The sequence below is a fragment of the Thermobia domestica genome, chromosome 13 (assembly GCF_964235325.1).
Source record: "Thermobia domestica chromosome 13, izTheDome1.hap1.1, whole genome shotgun sequence".
Lineage (NCBI taxonomy): Eukaryota > Metazoa > Arthropoda > Insecta > Zygentoma > Lepismatidae > Thermobia > Thermobia domestica.
Genome location: NC_137466.1, coordinates 60064776 through 60078504, shown reverse-complemented (window position 1 = coordinate 60078504; position 13729 = coordinate 60064776). Strand labels below are relative to the sequence as shown.

General features: G+C 36.3%; 1 protein-coding gene across 13 annotated transcripts in view; it reads right to left on the bottom strand.

The window, feature by feature from the left end:
- da (transcription factor daughterless) overlaps positions 1 to 13729 on the bottom strand; it is a 616942-nt gene that overhangs the window by 542772 nt on the left and 60441 nt on the right. For all 13 annotated transcript variants that reach the window (XM_081735768.1, XM_081735771.1, XM_081735773.1 and 10 more), the window contains exon 2: positions 2792 to 2838. In XM_081735768.1, coding sequence (XP_081591894.1) covers positions 2792 to 2838 — 47 coding nt within the window. The remainder of the gene's footprint in view (positions 1 to 2791; positions 2839 to 13729) is intronic.

Below are 13729 nucleotides of genomic sequence, written 5' to 3'. Positions count from 1 at the left end.
GTAGATGCCATCACCATCGGGGAACAATATTTGGGCCGTGGGTAGAACCTGGTCCCCCAAAATGGCCTCATACGCCTTAGCATTCATCATTCCATGCAGGACTATGATGGGACCTGCAGAAAACCACGATATCACTGCCCATACTCTAACAGAACCAACCCCATGATTTACAGTTGGGAGCAGACAGTCTGTATCATAGGCCTGCGACGGTGTTCTCCATACGTAAACACGACCGGTTGTTGGAAACAAGGTGAAGGTCGATTCATCCACATTACGTGTTTCCACTGCTTATGAGTCCATGCCTTGTGGTAATTGCACCACTGGATACGCCTCTTCGCATTTACTACTGTGACCAGGGGTTTGGCGATAGCGGACCTGCCATGAATTTTCATTTTATGAAGTTCCCGGCGCACTGTGTTCGATGAAACCGGGTTCTGTAAGCCGGCATTGAGATCAGACGTAATTTTCATTGCAGTGGTCTTCTTTTTAGCTGCTACAATCCGTTTTAATGCCCCCCGGTCCCTATCTGATAGGACTGTCTTTCGACCACTGTTGTGCTTTGCAGACGTCGTTTACCCATGAATTGTGTATGCCCTCGTTACATTGGACACAGTGCCTTTCGATACCCCCACAATGTTCGGCACTGTGCCACTGAAGCTCCAACCAGACGGGCACCAACGATCATGCCTCTTTGGAAGTCTGTCAGATCGCCCATTTTATCGCACCACTTTCACACCACGACACTTACAGGTGAACTGGTTACTGCTGACGGAAGAAGAAAGTCCACATGACACATTGAAAACAAAAAATGATCGACAACCGCAACACGTGTTGTACAGTGGAAGGCCAAACTTACTAGGGATGATTCCATACCGGGACCAAGTACCTGGGAAAAACCTATATATCGTCTGAAAGCTCTTGCCATGAGAAGTACGAAACCGTTTTGAAATCACGGACAAACCCACAATCTGACCCTATAAGGGGTTAGTTTGTTAGGTCTTGTGACCCTATGTATGGCATATTCGACAAAAGTAAAAGTGAATGTTACGATACATTACGCGGAATAGTATGAGCCCATCGTGTTCCTTTTTCGCTCATTGCTAGAACGTGATTCGGGAAAGAGTTTGATAATATCACTTTGCCCCGACGTACCCATTTGGTCAGTATTGCCAACCAAATGTAAAAATGAGTAGTTGTAAATCAGGTTCGGTACGATGAAACGTTTGTTCACCATGCTTGGCAGAAACATCACACGACACTATAGCAAAAAGTCGTTGAGCGTGACCGTCTCCCAACAATTCTAGATTGTCAGTGTTGCCGATAAGCGTATACGTCACAATGTTGAAAATGACATGCGTATCATTGAACGAATATACAACAAATGTGGCAGATGCAGCATTGGACAGTGGAAAACATTGTGAGTGTCCCCGTCTCCCAATCACCCCAATGTGGCAGTATTGCCAACCAATGCGAATATTCAAGATTTTCGCATGAATTATACAGCATTGGCGGACATAATTAAACAGTGGCGCATACTAGGCTTGTAGTATGTTAGTGTGAACCCACAACCACTTGTTGTCAGTTATGTCTACCAATGGGAGTTTGGGTAAGGCTAACAACCTCATCCTGTAATAAAATTAAGCGGTCCTTCATTTTGCTAACGATCTAACCACTGCTCTGACCGTTTAGCGTTGTAGTAGTAGAGCGTCCTGATTTCGGCGTCCTGGGCAAAGTGGAATTCAGGAGCCCTCTACTTTTGTCTTACTAATCTTTTCCTTCTTCTTCTTCTTCTTTTAATATAACAAGCAGTTTTTGTTGTTATGCTACGCTGAATTTTTATCAAGCAGATTGGCCAGAGAACTGCAACAGCCAAAAGCAATAATTATGTATTCTTTTACAGATAAGAGCTGTTTTCAAGAGGCTTTTTTTGGACTTTTTTTGTTAAACTTGACAAAACTACCTTTGGTTGATGAACAGATCCACATGGAGAACAGTTACGGAAATACTTTTAAAATGTTAGAAATGGGTGACAGCATTGGTTTTATATAACAATTGTAAACTTTCGAAATTTTATTCTGTATACGATCACACAAATAGCATTTTAATTTCGATATAAACTACGTAAAAATAATGGATTAATTGTCTGATAACAGATGTATATAAGAGTACGTATCTAATATGAGAGTATATTATAACAAGTGGCGATTTCGAATTTCCACCTAGTGGAGACTTCAATACAACACTGCCTCCGGAAAGTTCTAATGTGAAAATACTGGTTGGTAGCCCCCATTGAGTATGAGTGGAGATGTAGGACTACAGAAGGGGGTATTTCGTAGCTCCGGGAAGGGGAGATTTCCCCATGGGAGTCACTCAACTGAAATCGTCAATAATTTGTAGGAAATGATCATTGCTTTATTATTGCTTTACAAAAAAGTTTTGCTTCATGTTAAAAATCTTATGCTTTTCTGCCACAATTTTATCCGAAGTATTACTATTCCTTAAGTTGTTGAAATATTTGTCTTTTTATTCAATTATCTTGTGACAAAAACTTCAGAATGGATAATCGTTTGCCTCAGAACGAAGTTATAAAAAAAAAAAAAAATAAAATAAAATAAAGGGAAAAACAGCATTGTAAAAAGCTTTAAAAAAATCACACACCAAGGAGTAACACCACTGAACTTTGTAAATTAAACAATGAATGCACGGATGAAATATCGAAACGTGATAAGAGAAAAAAAAAAATAATTTCTAGTGAGGAAGAACAAGAAACAATTTATTTTTCGCTACTTACCATGCCGTTATCCATATTCCCATACGCCGACGGAAACCCCGGTTTATCTATAAAAAAAGAAAAAAATGTTACATTGATTATATTCATTTTACTACAAAAATCAGTACTAGTTCAACTCCGATAAAGTCATCTAACCCTCCAAAAGCAGCAGCTCTTGTATGCATATTCCCCACCTCTCGGTCTCTCCCACCTTTCCCCCCGACAAGTTCGCATACATATATAGCGGATGTCAAGTTTCACAACTCAAGTAGGCTCCTTTCACTGAGAGCTCTTAAATTCTCATCTGACTCTGCTGGACTGGCGAAAAGGGTGGCTGGCTGATTTTTAAGGCAAGCAAAGCACTCTTCTCTTTCCCCTCTTCGCCATAAGTTGCTACTTCTCATTTCCTGCTCCAACCATGTACGCATATTGTCAACTCCCTCTTACGATCTCTTTGCGCTGCTTAAGTTTACATAATACAAAGCCATGGAAAGTTTGAGACAGTCATGTCGAGTGATTGATAAACAATCTACACAGTAATATGTAAAATACAACATTAAAAATGATTTTACATAGGATCTGCACTTTGGATACTATTGCCCAAGGAGAAATAAGTTTAAAGGGATACCTTAATGACATATTTATAAGCAGGGGCGTAACAATAGAGTGGCTGGACTGGTAAATGTCCATAGGCTCAGAAAACGAAGGCGAACCACCCACAGCCAGCACAATTTTTATTTATTTATTTATTTATTTATTCAGAAAGCGTTCTTATCATTAAACAGAATAATTAAATACGTGATACTCGTATCTATAATTAGATCAATGCATGTCATTCTTAAATCTTAAGTTATTATCATAACGAACTCGTGAAACTTTCGCGAAAAGTTTCAAGTGTTTGATCGTATCTAGTAATGAGATATCTCAAGTGACAACACTCAATAAACCAGATTATTTTTTAATAGTGAAAAATATATTTTTCCATTCAGTTTTCCGAAAGTCTATACAGCTTTGACGTTGTTTCTGACAACTTCTTGCACAATTACCAGTGCAGAACGTTCATTTTCCAAACTTAATAATAATAATAATAATAATAATAATAATAATAATAATAATAATAATAATAATAATAATAATAATAATAATAATAATAATAATAATAATAATAATAACAATCAATAATAATAATAATAATAATACATACATACATACATACATAAGTTTCCTTTGAAACTACGGTAACTTCCAAACTATGCGACTTCAATACTCAAATCTGAAGTGGTAAATCTTTTAATTACTGGTTGCAATAGGTTAGTAAGATCAAAGACAGAACCTGTTCCTGGGACGCTGAATCAAGTCGAAAAGCCACTACTCGCTATCTTTTACTGTTTTGGCTCTATGATGCTTAACATTGAAACCAGAAGTGCTTATTGTTGTCTATCACTTTCTGTTGCAATAAATGAATAAAATCAGAGGTGAAAAGTATTCTTGAGTTTATAGATAAATAAAAAGTCAAGAAACACTCATTATTGGGACACTGAATTCATGTAAAATAATAATAATAATAATAAATAAAATAAATGTTTTTGGAAATCTCTTGCTGTTTTCGCTCTATGGAAATAAGTATTAAAACCGAAGTACTAGTTAAGTTCAACCACTTCCGGTTTTAGAAGAGTGTTGCGGGTAGTAATGGTACAGTGCGCAGCAAAAACCTGCTACAGGAGCATGTAAGTTTATTGTGAAACGAAGAAGCTTTTCCTCCAAAATAAGTGTGCAGGAGAGGACGCCGAGGTTTCTCATGACGCGATTCGTGCCACTTAGACGTTATGTTGATTCCCTGCGCTGTTCGGCGTAGTTTCACAATAAATTTACATGCTCACGTTGCAGGTTTTTTTTTTCTGCGGACTGTACCTTCGCTTAAAACCCTGAGTCGATTGTTACAAACAGCTTCTTGCTATTTATTACCGTCCTTGTTCTATGAATATAAACGTTAAAACCAGAAATGGCTGATTTCTACCACTTCCAGTTTAAATATACGGTTAAAAGAAGATATAATTTATTTTTGGCATTGCAAAAAACTGCTTTTCGATATCTCTTACTGCTTTTGTTGTTGGAAATTAATATTCAAAACAGAGGTACTAGTAAATTTCAGCCATCTTCGGTTTCGGCAGTGTTGTGAGTAGTGATGATGTGTTCTTTTGAGACGCTTAATCGATCACAAAAACAGAGTGTTAACGGAGGAAATGAAGTATATCCTTTAGACACTGAATCAATTGCAGAAAACCGCTTCTCGATGTCTTTTATTTTTGCTCTACGGTTAACGATGGAGACTGAACCTGGAAGCTGAACTATGAAGTAGTAATACACAACTTTCCCAAGGTTAAAGTAAGAAGAAAGGAATTTTAAGGTATGAAAAAAATACTAAACAGAATACTACAACATATTCATAAACTTATTAACCTAGAAATTAATTCTATATATTTTTCCATATAAATTATATTTCAAGTTCTGCATTTCTAATATAAGAGATATAAAATTACTTAACTTGAAAAATTACTACGAATGCCAATCGTCAATAACAGAAACTACACGATGGGGAGGGGCACCATGAAGTTTGCCAAGAGTCTGCCCCTGTAGCGCTTGCGGTCCTAGGTGGCTACTCGGTAATTTTACTTTCGCCAGAGTTATAAATCACACTATGAGCCAGTCAGGGTTTCCAGGTCTAGGTCTATAATAACATAGATCCAACACTCTGCACAAAGCATCTTCAAGCAGCCGTTTCTTGCTAAAAATCCCCCTTGTTGGCAACACGTATTTCCTTTAGACATCTTTTAAACAGCAGGCGGTCTATTGTACCGAAACGCATCAAGTACGCTCCAGCCGACGTTTTCTGCGCGCTTCTATTGCTTTCGCGTGTGCAGCGCAATGTGATTAGCCACCCACATTTAAATACATGGTCAACGTATTCCAAGCGTACACATGAGCAATAAAAACGCTTTGCGAACGCTTCGAATAGCCGCCCAGTAACACTTCGACTTTCCACCAAAGCATTCCGTGACCACTGTTGTCAAAGTTTACCTTTCGCCTACTTTGGATACACCTTAAAATTAGAGCACATCTGAGAATTCTGCTGACAGCATGTCTGGGAATTATATACTCTGTTCGGAAGCTCTTGCACACGTAATGTACATTAATGAAATATGCACTTTTGGATTACGTATGTAAAACTTCCTTTACGCTGATATGGACCACTACGACTCTGTTTCTAGAATTTGAGAGCGCTCGTGCTGGAATTTAGCTTTTCCACGAGTTTGAACTGCCTTATCTTTGAAAATATGCACTTTTCCTCACGGTCCATACGAACTTTTTATCTTATTTTGATATGAGGAATCCACCTGTTAGTTTGTCGGTATAGTACATTAACACTGTGAATTTATCACGACAGGGAGAGAAAAATGAAATGAAATCTTTGAGTTTTACGTCCCACGGTTATGCCAGTTAGGCTAAAGGAGACGGTAATGATGAGTAATGAATGAAATGGTGGAATGAAGAAAGTGGGAGGAAACGGGAGAACCCCGAGGAAACCCACGCTCACGGTGTTTGTCCACCACAAAGTTCACTTGGAGGGGGCTGGAATCGAACCCGGGACCTCAAGCACCAGAGGTGAACGCTCTACCACTGAGCCACCGCGGCCCCACGACAGGGAGAGATATAGACCAGAGCATATGTTCAAAGATTTCATCCCATCCTTTAAATGGTGGAATTAGAAAATACATGGAAAAACATTATTCTGGATGGCCGGTTACGGAATTCGAAGCCGATACATTCGGACAGCGTACGAAAACGTTGACTGTCTATATACGCCCATTAGGTCATTATCCGATATATATACAGTCATTGTCAAAAGTCTGAGCACACTATTGATTTTCCAGATTTTTTAAAATAAAAGACTGTGTCCATACAAAACCGCAAAGAAGACGCTTAGCTCACGAACAAATGGAATAGTCGCACAGTCACTGGATTTGTTACCCATCGAGTTCTTGTAAAATGAACTTGACAGAACAGTCCGTAAATAGATGCCAACGAATACTGAAGGTCTTTGGAAGGCTCTTCAGAGCTACTGGAACCGCATAGTTTCACAAAAGTTTGATGAATTACACAAATGCCTTGAATTTGTAAAGCTCTTGTCAAGGCCAAGGGTCGACATTTTACTGAATGCAAACACACTCAATAAATTTGTCTCAGTGAAAAGAGACTCATATGCTTTTATTTCTTTATACGAGCAATCATGTTTATTTTACAGAACAAGTCTAACAAACTGGGTTTTGTATGGATTTTTTTTTTTTTTTTGAAAATTCTGAAAACTCGGTAGTGGGCTCAGACTTTTGATAACTCTATTTTATATATATATTAATGAGTAGCGTAAATAGAATGAATATCAAAAATGCAGGGAATAAGTCAGATAGTAGGCCTATCTACAAAATTCTATTAAATAGACAAAAACAGTTAAAAAAAAAAAACTTTTCTAATAGACCAGAAATTTAGACACGCAGTTTATGACGTCACAAATGCAGGACATTCATACTAACCAAAGGTCTTAAAACAACTGTTAATTCATGTAATAGCACTTTGCAGATACTACCTGACTCACTTTAAACATTTTTATGTTCCTCGTTGTCTTCTTTTAGTATTCACAAAGAAATTACCCTAATGAAGAGCCTTAAGGTAAGTGTAAAGCTTACGATGTACTTTGTAGGGAGCAACAATATTCACAAAAACTGAATCAAACTCAGAAGATAAATATTCAAATTTTGTCCCAAGACAAATTTAATCAATAATTAAAGAACAATCCGTGCATTTTGTGACTATTTTGCTTTATTCCCTACCAGAGCATTTACTTTCATTCTTTAGAAGCATGCTTCCAACACTAAAACTCGCAACAACGAAAACAAACAAAAGGTACCAAAGTGCACGGATTATTCTGTAATTACTAATTCAATTTATATGTGGATAAAGTTCGAATATTCACCTCCTGAAATTGATTCAATTATAGCGAATACTATCAACCGCTACAAAATACATCGGAAAGATACAGAATAAGTACTATCGTCTCCTGACGATACACGAGCCTTTACGCTCATCTTAAGAAAACAATTATAGAATAATAAGTATGAAAAACAAGGATGTAAAATACCTTAAATCAGTGATGGCTAATTTGCAATTCAGTAAGAGCGAAGACAAACTAAGAATTATATCTGGGGACCACGCAAATTATAAAGGAAACAAAACTATGGCAATTTAAGAGTATATATTTACTATTTAAATATTAAAATACAAATGTTTAATTCACAACTGAAGAACAAACATTGCTTGTAATGGGAAAATGGGAGATTTAAAATCGTATTTTGAAATGATTATATAATTTATGATTACAAAAGTGCACAACGTGTCTTCATTCGTAAAGTAAATGTCTTCTGTATGATCTATATTTTTACAAATATCTGATTTCTCTAAGCTTATCAGGCAAACAAGCTGTTATCAATGTGCTTCCATATAGCCACCACTATAGTTTCAGAACTTAATCTTACTTATCTAACCTCATCTACTAAAACGAACTTATTACTAATAAACACATATAACGGAAGGATTCTTCACACGTGACGATTAAACTGTAATCGACTTGTCATGGACACTTAAACATTATTAGGTTCTTTTGCTGGTCGGATCCCGGTTAGTAGTAGGAATATGTTTGGCTTAAGACTAGGAAAGCATCTATGCAACCGATTAATTACTTATCGCGCATATGGAACACTTGTAATTCTTCAATTACCCAGTTAGTAATGTTCCACAGTCAATATTTCCTTCAACATTTAGGAATTTCCGAGGAACAATCGAAGCTTTTGACCAGTTTTGAAGCGTATCCAACACAGACGTAGGTTTTCACGTGCAAAGTAAAATAAGTAATATTTCCAAAACTAAAGGTTCACAAGGTCTCTGAGACAATCAGTCAGAGAATTAACTATAATCCAACTGTGACAATTTGATCATTGGTAGATAGAAATTATACTTAAAACATATCACAATAAGCCGTTATTTAGTCATTGCGAAAGACCGTAGCTAGAGGTGATTTACTCCCGGTCAACCGTTGTAAACAGATGTAAACACAATGACTTACTAGCCTACAAAATCTCTAGAACTTCCAGTAATTTCAGTGTATCAGTTATAATGTCGGTCGAGTTATACAATATGTTTTTTAACGAAGGTAAAGATTGATGTCATTTATAATTACAGAAAAAGTGTAACTTATCTTCCTTATGATTTGCCAATGTTACGTATTCTTTTTAAGCGATATTCAGCTGCATCTGATTAAAGTTCATTTCACTCTAATTACGCAGCATTTTCAGACATTTCGCAATAGGCAAAATGTTTACATTACATGCATTTTTATCAAATGTCTCATAAAACTGTCTCCTATTTGTTTTCTATTGTCATATACAGAAGAGAAACCCGGAAGCTAAATAAATACATAACAAATAATAATTACAGAAAAAAAATGCGCTTTAGGATAGAGCCTGCGCCTGGGAGACAGTGTTAGTACTACCTTTCATATTACGCAAACCTCATAACCATGCAATCGGTCATGTTGCAGCTCATTTAGGATAATAATAGTACTAACCCATTAACTGCTCCATCGACTGGCTCTCACCATGAACATAAGTCTAAAACATTTTATAACCACGCTTTTATCGTTCTCTGTTATGTGTGTTAAGAGAAGCAAGAAAAAATCGGGAAGAGATTCACTGGGAATAAATGTGTCGATCAAAGCCATCTGCCAAGAGCAGAAATACAGAGAGGACAATGGTACGTAAAAATAATTTTTAAAAAACGGGGAAAAGAAGAGAGAAAAACGCAACCAGGAGTTTTATCATGGTTCATTACCTCACCTTGCTTATGTAACAAATCGATTTCATCCGCCTCCAGTTAAGATCAACTCATCGTTATTCCCAATTCAATACAATGTATTCAACCGTATCTCTTGATTCCCCCCTTATCTTATCTGCACCTGGAAACACCTGGCACAAAACCCACTCCCAACTCTCATAAAGTACATGGTTACAAACACATCCAATAATGACTCATTATAATTGAACGACTCGTCTTACTCCAAAGCTACATGAAATAAATTTGAAGTGTTTTCATTTTATGGTACTAAATTTTGATGATCCAAAGGATTACAAACGAATAAAAGAAATTTTGCACCAGAATCAATAAAACAACATAAAATCAACAAACCAAAAAAGTATTTGAAAAAAAGTTAATATAAAATTTTCACTACAATGTACACAATGACCACATACTCTGAATAGGCGATTTCGGCCTGTACTCCGTATCTACAAGTTATAATCGAGAGGCGTAAAATTGACGAAATAGATATGCAACTAAAAACGAAAATAAAGAAAATAAAAAATACACAAAATTCGCAAGAAGAGATGGAATAATTTCCAAATATTATGAGTAATAATAAGTTGAATTCATTTCTCATTCAAAAATAAAACCAATATACTTAAAACGTTTCAATTACGTAAATTTTATTTATTTATTTATTTACTTTTGAACACTAAACGTGTTATAACGTTTTACTTTATAGTTTTAGCAGTGTTTCTGTTAGGTTTCACAAGCTTACATTCAAGACATTTTTCAGAAAGAAAGAAAAAAAAAACTAGCTGAAATAACCATTCTTTATCCGCTAACCACAATTCGATTTTTGGATGATAGGAGTTTGTCCTTTTATAGGCCTAGGCTATAGCAGACAGGACCTATTACTGCTTAAATTTAGGCTTTGACGAAAAGGTAAGTATCTCTACCGGAAATCGAACCCAGGAACTCGCGCGCAGAAAGCACACACATGGCCAAGAAAAGGTACTATGCGAGTTCTTCAGTATTTCCTAAATACCCTTTTCACCTTGAAAAATGTTATATTCCCAATGTCATGGAAAGCGTTAGGTGACTAAGAAAGAAAGGAAGCCAACAATAAGCTATCACTGTGTACGGTTTTTCACGCATTTGACTTTTCTATGGTACTGGCCAGGTCAGTAGAATCTGGGTGCAATAATCAGGCCCGTATTTAGGTAAGTGCTATTCTGTGCCTGAGCACAGGGCGTCAGAATTTAGGGGGCAGCAAAATTTTAGATTTTTTAAAGATTCACAATAACGTAACACTTAAAACTAGCAACCGGCAGAGTCCCGTGCAAGCGCGTCGCTCTACTAATTAACTAGCTTATCTGATTATTTTTTAAAAAAATCATCTTCACCCCCATCCCAAAGGGTGGGGATGAATTTGAACATCATGAAAACTGATACCGTTAAACTCTGCGACCTCGACAACTATGAATTCAACACGAATATCTGTCGTTTCCGATTACTTTTAAAATCTCGCCCCTTCCTGGGGAGTGGAGTATGACGAAAAAAAGTTGAATTGGATTAAAATTGTCACTATTCATCTCAGCGACCCCAAAAACTGTGAATTCAACTCTAATATTGGTGGTTTTCGGGGGAAGGGGCGGAAAATTTCGTGCGGCGAGCGGCAAATTATTCAGAGCACAGGAGCGAACAACATATAAATACGGGCCTGGTAAAAATAGGTACACCAGTGCAGATTTGTACACAGAAACATACATTCCTCCAATGACATCTTTAGAGATAATTAATTAGCTATTGGAGATATTTTTTCGATATATCGTTGCATAACAATTGAGGAAACGTAAAATCTATCTGAATGGTAGCACCTGTGATCAAATGTGTAAGTTTTTTTTCTAGCCCACTTCGTCACTAAAAAACACTAGAAAATAATTTTCCTCGATTCTGAGCTCGCTTTACCACATTGAGCGTCATGTGAATAAGTTTTATGCATATGTTCGTTTTCTCCAGATCAGCGTATGCTGCTGGCCACAAAATAATCTGATTTTGAGGCTTGGTGCTTTAAGTTTTACACTGGTTATATGTGTGCGCTTTACGTTCTCATCTGTAATAGAAATATATACGATTGTGTATCTTATATTAAGTACTGTTAAATAAATAAATAAATAAATAAAAACCTTGGATTCTAGGGTCGTCACATAAAGGGATTTACCTGAATTTAATAGTATCAATGCGTTAACAACGAATCATCCAACTAAATGGGTACCATTCAAAAAGCTAAGGTCTACAGCTTATGGGCTAAAAAGACGTCACATACGATTTACTTTTACTTTCATTCTTTTTAAAGCAAGGTAATCATAAATACTTATCGAAGTAGATATACGCCAACACTTCCAGAGCACTTCAACATATAGTTAACATTTGTACACACGTAACTGCTATGTATTCCATCGATACTCTTAATTACGAAGATAATACAAATTTGATAGAAGTTAATCACTAATCTCTCGTTATATTTTAATAGCTGAAAAAATAGTTCGAACACAAGTACAGCGTATTATATGTAAGACTTTACTTCCCTTACAATATACAAAACAGTAATCCACAGCCTAACGCGCCCGATCTTGTTAAATCTTACTTCTGTATAGAAACATTCTAGAATGCGAAAACAAAAAAGCTACTTTTCTTTGTTTGGAGCTTAAAACCTCTTGTAAGCACCAAGGCTACATAGAATAGACCTACAGTTCAATTTAATTTGATTTTTGAGTTTAGAGTCCCTTTCAGCAGCGAGGCTATATGAGACGTAGACCTACAGTTTAACGTGGAATCCGAACTACATAAGCTCCCGCCGGGAATCGAACTCGGGTTTCCCACGCCAAAGTCGCACCTACAGTTTAACGTATGATCCAAACTACATATGTCTCCATAGGGAATTGAACCAGGAACTCATCTATTGATCCAAGAGTCAATTGATTTTATGTGTCGAAAACTGACGTAGAAAATGTTACTTAAATCAATATTGAAATAACTCAACTAAAGACAGTAAAGAGAATTACGGAAACGTATATGTATGAATTAATGGGATATGGTTAGCCATCGTTAAAATCCCCCCTTTCCATGAAAAGGTTAGTGGATTAATCCATTAACGAACTCGGATAAGATAGCCGCTCTAGTTATCTATTAAAAAAAGAACAGAATTCAAAAAATCGCTTTCGTTGGAAGCTATCGTGTGGAGTAACGGACGACTAAAATTACAATCTGATAAGGCTTACTAGCGTAATCCTAATAAATGGTATCGCACGTTTAAAAAAATGCTTCAAAAAACCAATCTAAAATACAAAATATTTTAATACATATCACTGTCTTGCTTCCTTTTACTAAATTATTTACTAATCATTATACGTAGAGGTACAGCTGCCCGACCAATTGCAAAATTTAACCAAACTCTCTTTTCATCGTTATGTCTGACACTATGATCTCGGTTTATTTTAGGCAAGAGATGATAATTATTGATTCAAGGACACAATCATTTGCCCTAAGAAAACGTAAAACCTGAAGTCCTAAACACATTAGTGCCTTCCTAAGAAAAGTGTCTCATATCTTCGTTTCTTGTTTGTATTAACTATCTTTCTTTAAAGTTCTTGTTCTGCGGATGAAATACTGAAACAAAAATCTACCGCCAGAGCTTGAATCGAGACCACATGAGCAAGAAAGAAAGCATTCGGGTCATTCATACACAACGCACCACCAGAAAACAAATTTTACAAATTTAGACAAATATTTAAAAAAAAAATCTTTTGAATAAATCTTTTCAAAATCAAATTTAGACCTTAACCGATGCAAATAAACCGAGCTCACGCCATCCATGTTTCATACAATGTTCATGACTGATCGAATATAATATAATCAATATCTAATATAATCATTATTAGTTGTTTTGAAACAAATAATTCATTTTGGACGAATATTTGATTCGAACATATTCGTAATGTTATAACACAATCTTTTTTTTTTTTTTTAAGGGGGGGAAGATGGGTAGGA